We start from the raw sequence: 16,621 nt of genomic DNA, 5'->3' as shown, positions 1-16,621 counted from the left end.
AGATAGCCCTCGTGTAGCTTTGCACACAATTAAAAACTAAAAACAACAAACCCTGAGCTTTGAAATTGAAAACATATATGAAATTATATGAGTGAACTAAGTCAGGAAGGTAGGTTATAATTATAACACTCTCTAGTTAAGAACGGATGAAACATTCTTTTTAGTATTAATCATATTCTTCTTAAACTTTTATGATATAGCTTGGGGTATGTGAACAGCTTTCATCACAGAATTTTGTGCTTATGAATTCACACCAGTTACAAATGCTGCAGTTGCTTGGCTGGGATATGATTCGTTGCAGACGCCTTTTGGATGGTCTTGGTGTCTCAGGTTGATCCTTATTCTTTTGTTTTCAGTACCATTAAAAATAACGGAAAACACCATCGTCTTGGAAATTCTAAATCCTCTATCTAAACATAATTTTATAATTTGGCTATATGGATCTATTGGGTCGTAAATGGGTCTTACTTATTCTTCCGAAAAGTTATCAACATGAATAACATCATACGCAATAGGTAACACGAAATAATGCTAAAATGTAGTTCTGGTACAATCCGTTCTACTGCGACTTTTTATAGACTATGGTTGTCATATGACTTGCAGATTTATGTGTCTAAAATAGTTTTAATATAACATATTCAACCATTTTCACAACAAGTCAAATTTAGTTTATTAAACTATATGATGCGATTTAATTAGTAATGAAATATTAAGCATGTATTGTTTGTTTTTTATTGTTCACTAAAGAATAAATACGCAACTAGGAGTATTGTTTAACTATAAACGTGGCAGTGGACAATCCAATATGAAGTATACATCTAGGTATACGTAACGAATCAGGTGGCATATGACAATTAAGAACGTCAGTAATTAATATATTAATCTTGACGCAGGTAGCCGAGAAGCAGCGTACGTTTACGCCATCAGTTCTGCAGGTGTAACGTACTCTGTAACCCAGGCGTGCAGTCGAGGGAACATCAATAGGTGCGGCTGTGATCGGACGAAGGCCGGGATGAGTCTGTGGGGGGATTGGAAATGGGGAGGCTGCAGTGCTGACGTCCGCTACGGGATGAGACTAGCTCGCAGGTTCCTGGACGCACGAGAGCTCGAGTGGGATGCAAGATCACTGATGAATCTCCATAACAACAAAGCTGGAAGAAAGGTCAGTGAATAAAATATCAGTTTTTCAGCTCATTTTTATATAGCTTCCACGTAGATTCAAAATGTCCAACTATCATTTGATTTCTGATTTATAATTTATCTGTGCAACTAGAAGATTCATTATATTAGCGCCCCTAATATCAAACTTTAGTTGCAACCTGTATTATTACTGAAAATGCTGTAAGCATCTGGCTTGTTTTTCTCTCTCTCTCAAACGCACACAAAAACAAACAACTTATGACGATACAATAATATTGTAATGAAACACATGTACGTTGAATAATAAAATCATGTTTTTGCAATGGTTTGAAAGGGTTGTCGTTTTAGTTATTTACTACGCGAAATGTTTCCTAGAACCATGAGGTAGAATTATTTTCGACGTGTTTTTACTGAACACTGGATACAGTATGAGTTATGAGCTGACGATCAGAAAGTTGTTTGGAATTATTCAAACATTACTTATGGCCACTCTACTAGCAACGCCTGTCTTACATAATTTTTCTATGTCTAAGATTGTCAAAAACCAATCTCTTGCCGACAAGTTCTTGATAGAGAGATCAACCACGGGTCCTCATCTCTGGTAAATGGCCACTGGATAAAGCAGCATGTGGCAGAGACACAGTACAGTAATTTATCTTGTTGATACGTTTTAGAAATTCTACAGTTTTCGAGAGAACCCCCTTAGCTTTTTCACAGCGTTCTTGGCACGTGCATATCTTATGAAAGTAATCAATTCATCAGGGAAGAGGAACGCATGACCTAACCGGTGGTGTGACAGCATTTAAACCTTATCTCTATCTAGAGATAAGCTGTCACTATTAGTACTTGGGTTTCTACATCAACAAATATTCTCAAGTTAAAACACTATTAGATGAAATATAAGGATATGTATTATAGTTTTAGAAACACCATCCACTGAACATTCTCTCTCTCTTGGTTTTTGCAAGTGTCTGACTATTTTAGTTCTACCAGTGGGCTTCGTTCTACTGAAAACAAAGACCAAATGGCTACTATGATTGAAATTGATGCAACTGAGCCGAACAGTCGTGCCCGAGACTGAGGATAATTGTAGAACCGACTGGTTTAATGTGGTAGGAAAGGGGTAGTCGGAAATAACAAGTCTCAGAAGTAAGGTGGACAGCGAGTAAGCTAGTGTTTACAATGGTAACTTCTTGTAGCTAACTGAAAGTTTTACATATGCGCTTATAAATAGTTTCAGTCCTGATTCAATTTAATAAGTGTTAGACATCTAGAACTGTTATAGCACCTCCTAGTTTTACTTCGTATCATCTGGTAAGTACCATTTACTGAGAAGCGTTTATCAACAGCTTGCAGAAAAGGAGGGACCAGTTGGACTATCAAGTGGGATACATTGAACCTCAGGTACATTCCATTTCACAGCAAAGTTTGTTATGCAAGACTTATGGAATTATTTTTAGCTGAAGATATGTTTAAGAAGGACCAGTTGAGACAGGTATTTACTGTATAAATAATGAAATAATTTTCAGTTAATAAAAAATTGTATAGAAACTGAGAAATTTTTACAACGCCGTCTAATTCTGAGGTCGAAGGACCTTTGTGACCTTTGTTATTTTAAAATAAAGTGTTTTGTTTCTGCTTACAAGACGATGTAAACTAGAAATGATGAGAACGTTGCTTACAACGTGGAGTGGTTTGAAAGTGGAAAGGAAATATTCCAGTTTACATGATGGTATAATATGGAAATTAAACAGTCTTTGTTACGTAATCTTAAAATTTGAAGGACTTGGCTATTATGGCCATATATACAGATTTTTGTCTATTTATAAGAAAATGAAATGTTAAAATGGATATATTTGATCGTGTGCAAAATGGTAATATTTAGAATTTGGAAAATCTATTGTCAATCTACAAGACGATGAAATTCCGTAGTGGTAAAAATGGACGACAACATTGTGTAATACACAATGATATTTTACAAGTTCGGTGAGATCTAGTGTCAGTTTACAAGATGATGTAATGTGAAAATTATGAGATATTTGTCAGTTGTCTTAATTAAGGGAACATAGAAGAGTAGACATGCGAGATTAAAAAGAATATTGTATGGAATCCAAAGATGATAGATACAATTAATGTTACAAATCTAGAGACAGAAGATTATATTTATCAAGGAGTTTAATGTAGTGAGAGGGCGCATTTAAGTCCCAAACACATGAGACTTTTTTGAGAAAACCAAGGAAATACAGACAGTAAAGTAGCGTTGAGAAGGGGCCCGGTATGGCCAAGCGTGTTAAGGCGTTCGACTCGTAATCCGAGAGTCGCGGGTTCGAATCGCGGTCGCGCTAAACATGCTCGCCCTTTCAGCCGTGGGAGCGTTATACTGTACGGTCAATCCCACTATCGTTGGTAAAAGAGTAGCCTAAGAGTTGGCGGTAGGTGGTGATGACTAGCTGCCTTCCCTCTAGTCTTACACTGCTAAATTAGGGACGGCTAGCGCAGATAGAAATTCAAAACAAACAAACCATTGAGAAGACCCAAATCCACAAGACAGCACAGAAATAAAACCAAGGAAATAGAGACAGTCAAAATTAATGACAGCTAGCACAGATAGCGAGAGCGTAGCTTTTGCACGAATATCCAAAACAAACTAACAAACACAACATCGGCTGATCTTCTCTAGAAGTGAACTGGGGCCGGAAATAGTTTCTACCAAGACTGAGTATAATTTTTTTTTAAAGTTAGAGATATTCACCATTTCTTGTCCATGAGACAAAAGTTGTTAGAGATTGACTACTCTCAACTTCCATGGGAATATCAAACCAATAAACTACTAGCACAAAACAAATTTATGAAAATAGAAACTGATTGTCACCAGTAAATTTAACATTTTCATTTAAAGATAGAAGTCTGTAAATATAAATTTCTTCACATCCTAACATCAGGAATGATGTATTATTTTTCACCAATTTATAGGACTTATAAAAACCTTTCTGAAAATTTACATAAGTCAGAACGAAGAGTTCTTTATGAATAATTTCCTGTCTAAAAACTAAATTTTCCATGAATATGATTATTATAAGGTAAAGTTATAAAGTTGGTTTGCTGTTTTCGCCCAAATCTACACTGGAGTCATCTGTTCTAACAATTTTGAAGTGATGAACTAAAGGGAAAATATCCAGTTCACAGGGTCAACCGTCAACTCTTGGGTCACTCTAATTGAATATTGGGGTTTCACTGTAATTCATATAACACATCCACTTATCCAAAGTAAGGAATCCGTTTCTTTCTTTATGTTCTTTATGTCGTGACACGACCCATGGATCCATAGTCCAGCACGCTGACCATTAGGCCACGCTTAGAGGTTTTAAAGTTAACTACTATATGAATGTATCTCTAGTATCCTTGTTTGTTTGTTTTTGAATTTCGTGCAAAGATACACGAAGGCTATCTGCGCTAGTAGTCCCTAATTTAGCAGTGTAAGAGTAGAGAGAAAGCAGCTAGTCATCACCGCCCACAGTCAACTTTTGGGCTACACTTTACAAACCGATAGTGAGAATGACCGTCACGTTACAACGCCTCCACAGCTGAAAAGGCAAACATGTTTGGTGTGACCCTGAGATTACGAGTCGAGCACCCTAATCACCTAGCCCTGTCGGGCTCATCTGATATATAGATTATATATACTAAACACCTAATATTCGGGGAAGCCAAAAATGGATACTTGATGAGCGATTGGCTCAACGCTACATTAGTTAACAAAAGGTCTCACAGTGGCTTAACGGCAAGTCTGGGAACTTATTAGGGTAAAATTCGGGTTTTATACCCGTGGTGTGCAGAACATAGATAGCTCATAGTGAAGATTTGAACATAACAAAAACTTAGTAATGGACGTGATGAACACAATTAGTAAATTATATTTCTCAAGGTAAAATGACATATAATTAATTAGTAACACTTTTTGGGATCAGATTATACATAAAATTATTTAATGACACTTTTCGAGACCTAAATACGAATATATTTATGATGTATTTGCAGTCGTCTTAACTTATGCCATACAGAGGAGATATATAAACAGCAAACTCTGGGATATCAGGTTATGTTCCCCTATTGACAATTAAAGGCTGTAAAACTGTGAGTCATGGTTGGGCAAAGGGTTCTTCTACAGTAGGTGTCTGTGACTTGTATGCGATAAATTCAACGATAAATGAATAGCGTACATTCCATTTGTTTTCAAAATCATACATATATATATATATATATCTTAGGAACTAGCTTAACGTATGTGCAACAATTTTTTCACATGAAAGAGATTTTATGAATATCATAAACACTATACGTGAAAAGTACTGTTAGGCCTATTCAGTTACTTTTAAATTCCTGTTGAGAAACTGGACTATCTTTTCTTATTTCTACCACACCAGTATTCTGTGTATAGTTCACTCACAATTTGACGCGAGTTATTCTGCTCTTCTAGTAATCGTTTGGTTTTCTTTCTTCAACATATCATTTGTTCCTTTTCTCAAAGTGTAATCAGGTTAATTGCATTACTTTAGAACCACGCTTTGAAGGAATACATTATTATTCTTTTCTGCTGATAGTCTTACACCTTAGGCCTAGAAGTTAACTTTCCGCCGGACAGTTCCTTGGTCGTGCTTTACATTCTTCTGCTATTGTCTGTCTGTTATCTCTATTCGCCGCGCACCATTTATATGTATTTATCACTTAATCCTTTATCAGGCTGCTAGAAACCTCTATATTCTCGACGTTATTGTATTGCACGCGACATTCGACAGCTCAACATTAGTGAATTATAAACAGAAGTTCCAATGAATGTATATTTCTAGCTCTGTTATTATAAAAAAAAACCAACAACAATTAAATAATCATGAAATTACAAATTAATTACAAAATAAATACACTGATAATATGTACACTGAACACAACATGGTACAGGTTAATCTTGGTGCAGGAGTACAAGTAATGCATCAGAAAGTAACTCAAAGACGAAGTGTTTAAAGCACGTTAAAAGTGTTGTATTACTATCTTCATTAACATGCGTATTCAAAGCTGTAAAGCAGTAAGATTGTACAGGCTTAAGGGAATGAGGAAAGAGCGGTTTGAAGTTGATTTCTTAAGACCAATTAAAGTTCAATTTATTTCATCAAGGTGAAAGTCACATAGATTATAAAAATCTTTCTTTGAGGACAATAAAACTGATTTTTAACAGTGCTCCAACTATCCAGACACCCAGGATATAGGCTGGATGAACCTTAATATATAATATCACTCTGGAATAAGATAAACGACTAAAAGTCTATTTCAGCGTTTTCAGGTTGAACTAAAATTCCACACAAAGTTTTATGAAAAGAATTACAGATTTAGTGATGCTATCACGAATTCTTGACTTCCATAGTACTCAGTAGTAAACTTCGAAGATGTACATGTCGTCTTATGTTGTTGACTTACCTGCTAAGCCTCTTGGTTAAGATCAAGCATAGTTTTTTGTATTGTTGCCTTACCTGCGAAGCCTCTTGGTTAAGATCAAGCATAGTTCGTTGTGTTGTTGACTTACATGCTAAGACTCTTGGTTAATCAAGCATACTTTGTTGTGTTGTTGACTAACCTGCGAAGTCTTTTCGTTAAGATGGAGCATAGTTTGTTGTGTTATTGACTTACCTGCTAAGCCTCTTGGTTAAGACCAACCATAGTTTTTTATGTTGTTGACTTACCTGCTAAGCCTCTTGGTTAAGATCAACCATAGTTTGTTGTGTTGTTGAGTTATTTGCTAAACCTCTTAGTTAAGATCAACCATTGTTTGTTGTGTTGTTGGATAGTTATTCCCATTCTTGTTCTTGGTTTTCAGTGTAGATACGAAGGTCATGAATTTTGAATCAATGGTACTTTACCACTTACACTAATGTTGTACAGATCATACTGTAAGTTTCTAGCTGAAACCCAGACTTCAGTCAATGAAAGTGCCATCTAACTGTTTCAAAAGCTTGATCTCCAATCTTCAATCTCTCCATCACTTCTATGAATATCATTGACTAATATAGCAGTGCAAGTACAACTTGTCCCTGAATGAATGTCTCTGGTGGAGATTGTTGGACATTGTTTACAGATAAAAACAGTTTTGTATAATGAGGTTTCTTACAAATGTCGTTTCCAAATACGTTTATAAGACCATCTGGATCTCCTAGGTGTAACATGGTGCAAAAAATCCTGAATACAATCATGTAGAACATAAACAATCAATTGATCTTGTAACAAGCATTGAAACTTGATGCCTTCTGTTGAACTTCTTCATATGTAAAGTTTGATACCGAGGAACTGCCAAGTTGAATAGACAACATTCCTGTATCCTGTTGAAGTACAACAGTAATGTCATGCTTTCACACTTGAGTTTTCGGATGATCTACGTTGTTCCTTTAGTATAAAAAATCCAAGTGATACTCAGAATTATCGATAGACATTTCATTTTCATCACTTTCTAATGGGCCTGTCACGGCCAGTTTGTTAGAGCACTCGACTCGTAGTCTGAAGATTGCGGGTTCGAATCCCCGTCACACCAAACGTGCTCGTCATTTTGGCCGTGAGGGGTGTTATAATGTTACGGTCAATCTCACTATTCGTTAGTAAAAGAGTAGTCATAGAGATGAGGGTGGATGGTGATGACTAGCAAACACTTTATTATGAAATAATGTTATCATTCTTTGTTTCTTCCTTCATGCCTTTATTCAGCTCTGTGACCGTTTCCCGCCTACTGGATTTTGTTTGTTTGTTTATGAATTTCGCACAAAGCTACTCGAGGGCTATGTGTGCTAGCCGTTCCTAATTTAGCAATGTAAGACTAGAGGGAAGGCAGCTAGTCATCACCACCCACCGCCAACTCTTGGGCTACTCTTTTACCAACGAATAGTGGGATTGACCGTCACATTATAACGCCTCCACGGCTGACAGGGCAAGCAGGTTTGGTGCGACTGGGATGCGAAACCGCGACCCTCAGATTACGAGTCGCATGCCTTAACACGCTTGGCCATGCCAGGCCTGCTGGATCGAAATTGTTACATCCACATTGACATCATAGGCATTTCTTAAAATTACTACACATACACACTTAACACTTTCCAGCCATTTTCTTTTCTTTTCCTGTATTAACGTTGTTTTATCAATAGGACATCAGTACACTTATTAAATGTCAATAGAGTGTTGATATCTGTTTTGTGGTCACCTATGGATCCTGTTTTCACAATGATTGCGGCAATCGCCCGCTTCTTGCCCAATCAGGTTATGGTAAAAGAGTTAGCCAATAAACAAACGATTCGGAGTGACTTGAAAATTAGATTCTGGAAAATCCTGAGTAACTGTCCCTTGTAGGCACTATTAAACGTTATTGTGGTCTTTGTCCTGCGATACAACTGTTAGTTGGTGCAAAGTAAATATTTATTTTGTAGTTCCCAAGTAAATCAAAACGAACATGTAATTTGTCTGCTCGTGAAAAAAAATTAAAGCAAAAGGAAAATCACTGGAACTAGAATTAATATAAAACATGTTAAATGTGTTTTGAAAATAATTCTGTAAATCTAAACTGCTTTGTTACCACCTACGATTGTGGGCGTAAGTTCAGTTGAGAAAATATTCAAACCATAGTATGTTTGTTGGCTAGATATAAAAAAATCTTAACTTTATAATCGCAAAAAGACTAAAGTATTAAGCCAAGAATTTTACCTAGCTCTAATTACGTAACATTTTAACTATGTTAACATTCGAATATAGTGTTTTATTCTTCTAGCCTAACAAAGGCGTTTATCGCGATTGGTACTGGTGGAGTTATTTGTTATTTTGAATTTTGCGCAAAGCTACTCAAGGGCTATCTGCGCTAGCCGTCCCTAATTTAGCAGTGTAAGACTAGAGGGAAGGCAGCTACCCATCACCACCCACCGCCAACTCTTGGGCTACTCTTTTACCAACGAATATTGGGATTGACCGTCACATTATAACGCACCCACCGGCTGAAAGGGCGAGCATGTTTGGTGCGACTGGGAATCGAACCCGCGACCCTCGGATTACGAATCGAACGTCTTAACACACCTGGCCATGCCGGGCCCCTGGTGGAGTTCAAACATACCATCTTTGAAAATCATCAGTTGAATATAACTTCTTTCTATTAAACGAAAGTCAGTTATTAGAAATATAACTTAGAATCAATGTAAAAGGTAAGCACAAACGAATGTCTTATACTTATTTTTGTACTTTAATTCTGATCCAACAATTACCAGCGCAGATAGCCCTCGAGTAGCTTTGCGCAAAATGCAAAACAAACCAACAATTACGATACTAAGTGAAACTGGAACCTCTCCTACCAAAGAAGCATTGGAAGCCATTAAACCCTACAAATGTTGGGTATATTTAATAATTAGTCAAAAACAATTACAAATGAAATACAATTGAAAACAGTGTAGATAAGAAGAAAAATTACTTAAATAGCCTCACAAGGATGAATATTTTAATTAACAGACCTGATGGACAGATCAATAATGTTAGCCAAGATTTAACTTGTACGTATGACACGATCTGAGTCCTCACACTTTATTCTTTACTTTTACCATATTTATTTCAAATTCACTCCAAAATAAATACTACGTATATAAGCATCAAAATTATAGATAACGAAATTCAGTTTGATTCAGTACAAAACAGCTCCCCCTGGTGGAACGTACACGTAGGAAATGTTACGTTTTCATTGTAATTTCTTTAGGTGATTAACGAAGCTCTAAGTGACAGTAGTAAATTTTCAATACATTCTTAGGCATAACCGATCTTCACGTAACTAGGGTTCGATTCTTCGTACTGGACAGAGCGAATATTGTTCACTGTATAAGTTAATTATAATGAACAATAACAACAAATTAAAGTTTCTCACCTTTCATGATCAGAGCGCACGACATCAGTCAACACAATCAGAGCGACATCAGCCAACATGATAAAACACAGTTTAATCAGAGCTACATCAGCCAACGTAATAAAACACTTCGTAGATACCCAGTGAGTTTGGATATTTTATGTGAAAGTTGGAAACAAACTTCAATATTTCAGTGTGGTTCAAATTTGGATAAATAACATTACAAACTCTGAAATTGTTCCTTTATTATTTTGCTTCATTAACCTAAGTTATATGCGACCTTTGTCTTGAACTTCTTTCATTCTACTATTAAAATACTCGATGCTTTATACATCTCGAACAGGACAGAGGTGAAAACATTATAGTGGTATGATCAATCCCACTATTCGTTGGTAAAAGAGTAGCTCAAGAGTTGGTGGTATGTGTCTTCCCTTTAGTCTTACACTGCTAAATTAAGGACTGCTAGTGCAGATAACCCTCGTGTATTTTTATGCGAGATTCAAAAACAAAATATCGAACAGGGCCTAGAGGTTAAGACATTTGACTCGTGACCTCCCGCTCTCAGGATCGAAAGCCGAAGTTCAGCACGTTCTTCTGTTTAGCCATGGCGGCGTTGTAATATAACTATTCATTCCACTATATATTGGCGGTGGTTAACGCTGATAAGACTCTCTTCTGTCTGGTTGCCACATAAAATTAGAGACACTAGTAGACAGCCTCATTAGATATATGTCAAACAATCAAACACATTATCTCAACCATTTATCCCATCCTGTTAATGATATTCTATTAAACTGTATATTTTACGAAACGTTCTGGTCTTCATTAAAATGTGTGTTAACATCTACATTTTTCAAGATACGACTTTATTCCTTCTAAACATCTCAGATGTTAAACCTTCATTGAAATTTGTGTTAACATCTAGATTTTTCAAGCTACATGTTTATTCCTTCCAAACATCTCAGATGTTAACTCTTCATTAAAATTTGTGTTAACATATAGATTTTACAAGATACATCTTTATTCCCTTTTAAGATACATATATTTATTCCTTCCAAACATCTTAGACGTTGAATCTTCATCAAATTTGTTAACTTCTAAATTTTCCAAAGTACTCTTTATTCCTTTCAAAAATTCTAGATGTTAAATCTTCATTAAAATTTGTGTTAACTTCTAGATTTTTCAAGATACACCTTCCAAACATCTTAGATGTTATATATTGATTAAAATTTGTATTAACTTCTAGACTTTTCTACATATATCTTTATTCCTTTTTCAAGATACATCTTTATTCCTTCCAAACATCTAGGTATTAAATCTTCAACAGAATTTTTGTTAACTTCTAGATTTTTCAACCTACATCTTTATTCCTTCAAAACATCTTACATGTTAAACCTTCATTAAATTTTGTGTTAACTTCTAGATTTTTCAAGCTACATGTTTATTCCTTCCAACCATTTTAGATGTTAAATCATCATTAAAATGTGTGTTAACATGTACATTTTTCAAGATACATCTTTATTCCTTCCAAACACCTCAGATGTTAAACATTCATTAAAATTTCTGCCAATTTCTAGATTTTTCAAGCTACATCTTTGTTCCTTCCAAATATCTTAGATGTTAAACCTTAATTAAAATTTGTGTTAACATCTAGATTTTTCAATCTACATTTTTATTCCTTCCAAAAATCTTATATCTTAATTCTTCATTAAAATATGTGTTAACTTCTAGATTTTCAAGAAACATCTTTTTTCCTTCCAAACATCTTATATATTAAATCTTCATCGAAGTTTATGTTATCATCTAGATTTTTCAAGATACATCTTTATTCCCTTTTTAAGATATATATATTTATTCCTTTCCTACATCTTAGACGTTGAATCTTCATTAAATTTGTGTTAACTTCGAAATTTTCCAAAGTACATCTTTATTCCTTCCAAACATCTTAGATGGTAAATCCTCATTAAAATTTGTGTTAACTTCTAGATTTTTCAAGCTATATCTTTATTCCTTCCAAACATCTTAGATGTTAAATCATCATTAAAATTTGTGTTAACTTCTAGATTTTTCAAGCTACATCTTTATTCCTTACAAGCATCTTAGATGTTATACATTGATTAAAATTTGTGTTAACTTCTAGATTTTTCTACATACTTTATTCCTTTTTTAAGATACATATTTATTTTTCCAAAACATCTTAGATGTTAAATGTTCGTCAAATTTGTGTTAACTTTTAGATTTTTCAAGCTACATCTTACGCACCCTTGTATGTAAGATATGAAAGTCGATTTATAGAAGTCATTCATTTATACAAGAAGTAAAGTCGGTTTCAAGATAGAACTCAGATGAGTTTTGCATTCTAAATCAGCTAGTAATTAATTAGATAGAACAACACATTATTTTTAATTAAATAAATAATTTCTGAAAGATACAAGTAAACACTCTTCCGCTATAACGTTACTGTTTGTTTTTTAATGAGGACCTTCTGAATTAAAGCTCAGTCCAACCTTTAAGTATGGAGGTTTTGATTTTATAATATAACACATTACTTTCTTGAATTATTTGAATGGAAATTTAACGTTTTTCGTAAATAAAATTTTTTAACGCATAATCTTTTACTTTATCGTGGAATTCATAACAAGCGCACGTGGGGAAAGATGTTTGGACCACTCAGTCTCTTTCAAAGAATGCCCCTTACGCATGCGTGCACCATCATCAACAGCACAGCGTGATGCTGCTAAAAGTTCTGAACTGATATAATTTATGGCACGCCGAAAGAAAATGTTATATAAATGTAACCCGTGTATTTAGGTTACAACTGAATTTATTACTAGACTGTCCTGGAACGTAGAGATGATACGATGTGTAAACATAATCATTTTTAATTCGATAGAAATGAGTATAAGAACAAGTGACCATCTTAGAATTGGTGTACATTTATACAACACTGTTTTTATGTTTGTTGTTTGAGTATAAAAATCGTAGTAAAATAAAATGGACGAATGTTTAAAACTGTTCTGGTGCTCATGTAATGAACAGCGTCTTCGTTTGTCAGGCCGTGAAGGAAAACATGCTGACGGAGTGTAAATGTCACGGAGTTTCCGGATCGTGCACCATGAAGACGTGCTGGAAGACCTTGCCGTCCTTCTCACAAATTGGAAACTTTCTAATGAAGAAATATCACACTGCGAAGAATGTTATAGCCTTCTGGAGTAAAAGCTCTTCCTCCAAAGAACCCTTATATCTCCTCCAACAGTTGAGACTTCGTCACCGGAAACCCCGGCATAAAGACTTGGTGTACCTTCAACCATCTCCTAATTACTGTGACATGAACTTATCTCGTGGTTCCTTTGGAACCGTAGGGAGGCGCTGTAATCAAACATCTAATGAGATCGGTGGTTGTAACTTGTTATGCTGTGGGCGAGGCTATAATACACATCAGTTTACTAGAACTTGGCAGTGTAATTGTAAATTTCATTGGTGCTGTTTTGTTAAATGTAACACGTGCAGGGCCAGAACGGAGATGTACACATGCAAATGAAATCCAGTAAAATGTGAGCGAATGATCCGTCCTGACTGCTAGTGAATAACTTTGGAATGTAACTACATTTGGGCCGCCAGTAGGAGAGAAAACAACAACAACAACAACAACAAAAAGTGTTTCCAAGGATCAAATAAGTTCCTCGCGTTTAAAACATGATTCCTTTATATATTTATATTACATCGATGATCAAATCTTAATGTAATATTATATATTTATGTGGATGTAATACTTTAAAACTGTGATGTCTATTTCAACATCTATATTATTTATGTTATTTTTTTTACTGTTTATTTTGGAAAGTTGGTCGTGGTCAATTACGATACTATATAATTTTAAAAGCTTGTAAGTTTAGCAGCGCGTGGAAGTGAGAAAATAACAATCACACCTTTTCTAAGTGTTTCAAATGACTGTGGGAATTTCTGTACTTAGGCCAAAGATAAGAGCATTAGCTTTATTTTAATAAATAGTTATTATTTTCTCTTATATCTACAAACAGAGCAATATCTTGTTAAAGTTTCTTGTTATAGAACGTAGTAAACACTTTCTTTTGTTCTGCCTTTTTAAAAGGTAAATTGAAATCAATGAAAGACATAACCTAAACGAGCTGCATATGGTTTCGTTTTCGTCTCCAAGTCTTATAAGTCAATTTAACGACTAGTATTAATACAATTTTCTCATTACGTTAAATCATTGTTTATAGAATTTATAAATCTACTATTGTTTTTGTTACTAAAGTACACATTGTGGAATAATTTTATGAAGGTTTAAAAGTTTCTTTTTCAAAAATACATGTATTTATATATGTTTATATATTTCTCAGAATGTGTTTAGTTGTAAGCAAATTATAATGTATCAAAACCACTTTCATAGCCAAAAGCCTGTTTTTTTCGATTTGTTAATTATATCATATTAAAACAACTTTTCCCAGATATAATTGTTGAGTGACTTGAAATCACTAATTATGAAACAAAATAAAATCTGAAGCAGATCCTGAGAAGAAGAAAAAATGCCTTTCGTGTCAGAAATGAGATAGATTAAATGCGAGATTAGTGGCTTTCTGATGGTTGAATACAGTGATAACGTATAAATAAAAGGACTCGACAGGTAAGAGCTCGAGGGAATCAAACGTGACTTGAATGAGTTGAGATAAAAAATAAAGTAGCTAAAAACTGTTGATAAAAAATCGGAGATATAATTGAATATTTTATCAAGGAAGGTTTATGTGTCACTTCTTAATTAGATATGAAATCTTACTGTTCACCTTACAGGCCTCCAACCAAACTTCCAATTAGAAAGAGAACCTGAGATTTTCCGTGGGTAAAACAAGAAACACTTTTACTTATTGATGTTAAATCAAAGTTGAAATGCATTGAATTTTAAAATTTAGAAGCAAACAGTATATTATAATGACAGTGTGATATATTTTTATCTCATACTGTCATTGCACAGGAATGTGATTATATATAGCTTACCAAAATAAGTTTGGTTTGGTTTGAATTTCGCGCAACTCTACACGAGAGCTATCGATGCTAAGCGTCCCTAATTTTGCAGTGTAAGGCTAAAGGGAAGACAGCTAGTCTTCATCACCTACCGCCAACTTTTGGGCTACTCTTTTACCAACGAATAGTGCGATTAAGCGTCACATTATAACACTCCCATGGCTAAATGGGCGAGCATGTTTGGTGCGACGGGGATTCGAACCCGCAACCATCAGGTTACGAGTCGAGTGCTTTAGCCACCTGGCCATGTCAGGTTACACAAAACAAGAATTATACAGTTCTTTACTTTATTAAAATTCCAAACAAGTTTTATAACATATCAGCATAACAGTTTATATTACCATTTGGGTTATATTTTAGTTATTCGGTAAAATAAAGACTGGAATGTCTAGTCTCCCTAATTACAAGGGAAACGATTTATTGCCTCGAATACACTTTCTGCAAGTTTACTCAACTATTATACCCTCATAGAGCTAAGTTCTTAGCAGAAACTACTAGAACAATTTTTGTCTACTTGCTAATTTCTCGTGTTTCTACCCAAAGTAGGGAAATCTCATATTAATTCATCGAGAACAAAATCTTAATATTCTAAAGTTGGACCGACTGTTAAACTCAATTGCTTATAGACTCGTAATCAGTAATCATATACTTTAGCCTAACTTGCGTTTACACTGCTCAAGCTGTAGAGATGTTAAGCCACGCAACACCTGACGTTAAATCTCTTCCGGCTAAATGACACTAAAAGTGTCAACATTTTATGTATATATATTTATATACACGTGTGTGTTTGTGTATATATAGAACAGAAGCCTAGAACAGTATAAAAGAATGTTATACATGGATATGTAGTGTGAAGAAATGAATAAAAATAATAAGTTGTTAACATTCTTAATAACACATATGAGATATGTGAATTTCTCTTCAAACACGAAATTTAAAAAAACAACAACAACAAGAAACAAATGGAAAAGTCAAGATATTCTTTTCCAGCTCCAACTGAAATTTCAGGTTATTCCAAGGAAAGGTTTAACATGTGAGTATTTTGTTCTGATCCAGCTTTTATGGTTTCTCCAAGAGACATTCAAAGGATATGTTTGATTTAAATTATCGCATAAATCTACTTTGAAGGTTAGCTGTGTATAGTCGTTCCTGATTTTGAACTGACAAGGAAGGCAACACAGCCAGTTCCTGGGCTGTAACTGAATAAGGGGTTTTAAAAATCTCACAGCACTCTCACTGTCCTAAAGTGCGGAGTGTGTTTCAGGGTTAAAGGTTCCAGTTCGGAAAAACGCTAAGGCTGCGCCACGCTTACTTGCATCCAATAATAGAAAACTAGAGTCGTGAGCATTTATTTTTTGTATGGACGTTATAATTACATAAATTCACACTTCTTTGAATTTTATTTGAAATAAGTAATATATTTAGATTTTTGGACACTCTAACCAAGCTTGGTTGTTACGTACTTACTTAATTTATATATATATATAACAAGAAGTGTTATTGAAGAATCAGAGTACGAAGGGCGGCAGGTGT

General features: G+C 34.7%; 1 protein-coding gene across 4 annotated transcripts in view; it reads left to right on the top strand.

Annotated features, from left to right (window-relative positions):
- The window catches only part of LOC143238683 (protein Wnt-7b-like), a 97,120-nt gene extending 81,221 nt beyond the window's left edge, over positions 1–15,899 (top strand). For all 4 annotated transcript variants that reach the window (XM_076479117.1, XM_076479118.1, XM_076479115.1 and 1 more), the window contains exons 3-4: positions 894–1,162; positions 13,101–15,899. In XM_076479117.1, coding sequence (XP_076335232.1) covers positions 894–1,162; positions 13,101–13,586 — 755 coding nt within the window. In that variant the 3' untranslated portion in view covers positions 13,587–15,899. The remainder of the gene's footprint in view (positions 1–893; positions 1,163–13,100) is intronic.
- The last annotated feature ends 722 nt before the right edge of the window (positions 15,900–16,621 follow it).

This window comes from Tachypleus tridentatus, chromosome 13, assembly GCF_004210375.1.
Source record: "Tachypleus tridentatus isolate NWPU-2018 chromosome 13, ASM421037v1, whole genome shotgun sequence".
NCBI classification, from domain to species: domain Eukaryota; kingdom Metazoa; phylum Arthropoda; class Merostomata; order Xiphosura; family Limulidae; genus Tachypleus; species Tachypleus tridentatus.
The sequence above is the reverse complement of the archived record's forward strand: the minus strand, read 5'-3'. Positions and strand labels throughout refer to the sequence as shown.